The following is a 515-nucleotide window of genomic DNA, read 5'->3' as shown; positions in this document are numbered from 1 at the left end:
ATGTGTGTGTGTTTCCTACTCATGCATACATGAAAGATGAACGTTACACAATGATGATAATGATGTATTATGTATGTATTAAAATTCAAATAATTTCATATATTCTCCAAGCATCTTCAACTTCATTTACTTCTTCTACACAGAAACTTGTTTGGATCAGTAATGATTTCTCCCCCAGCTTTCTCTCTCCCCAGCTTTCTCTCTCCCCCTCTTTCTTTCTTTCTTTCTCTCTCTCTCTCTCTGTCACTCTCTGTATACATATATATAGCTTGCTAACTACATAGACATGGGATATAATTTACCTGCGGGATTTAGTTTACAGCCTTTTTTCTCGGCACCAGGGTAATCGAGTGTGCATCTATATTCAGCTGAAGTATTCAAGTTCATCAAATCAATCTGCAAAAAAGTGAAACAAATATGTAAAGCATGTTGCATTTAACACACATGCACACAAACATATACTCTTTACTCTTTACTCTTTAACTTGTTTCAGTCATTTGACTGCGGCCATGCTG

At 35.9% G+C, this 515-nt stretch overlaps 1 protein-coding gene across 2 annotated transcripts in view; it reads right to left on the bottom strand.

Annotated features, from left to right (window-relative positions):
- LOC106876762 (uncharacterized) overlaps nt 1-515 on the bottom strand; it is a 16432-nt gene that overhangs the window by 7285 nt on the left and 8632 nt on the right. For both annotated transcript variants that reach the window (XM_014925450.2, XM_014925449.2), the window contains exon 7: nt 303-396. In XM_014925450.2, the coding sequence (XP_014780936.1) occupies nt 303-396 (94 nt within the window). The remainder of the gene's footprint in view (nt 1-302; nt 397-515) is intronic.

Source organism: Octopus bimaculoides, chromosome 12 (assembly GCF_001194135.2).
Source record: "Octopus bimaculoides isolate UCB-OBI-ISO-001 chromosome 12, ASM119413v2, whole genome shotgun sequence".
In the NCBI taxonomy this organism is placed as follows: domain Eukaryota; kingdom Metazoa; phylum Mollusca; class Cephalopoda; order Octopoda; family Octopodidae; genus Octopus; species Octopus bimaculoides.
Note: the sequence above shows the minus strand (reverse complement) of the source record. Positions and strands in the feature narration are given on the sequence as shown.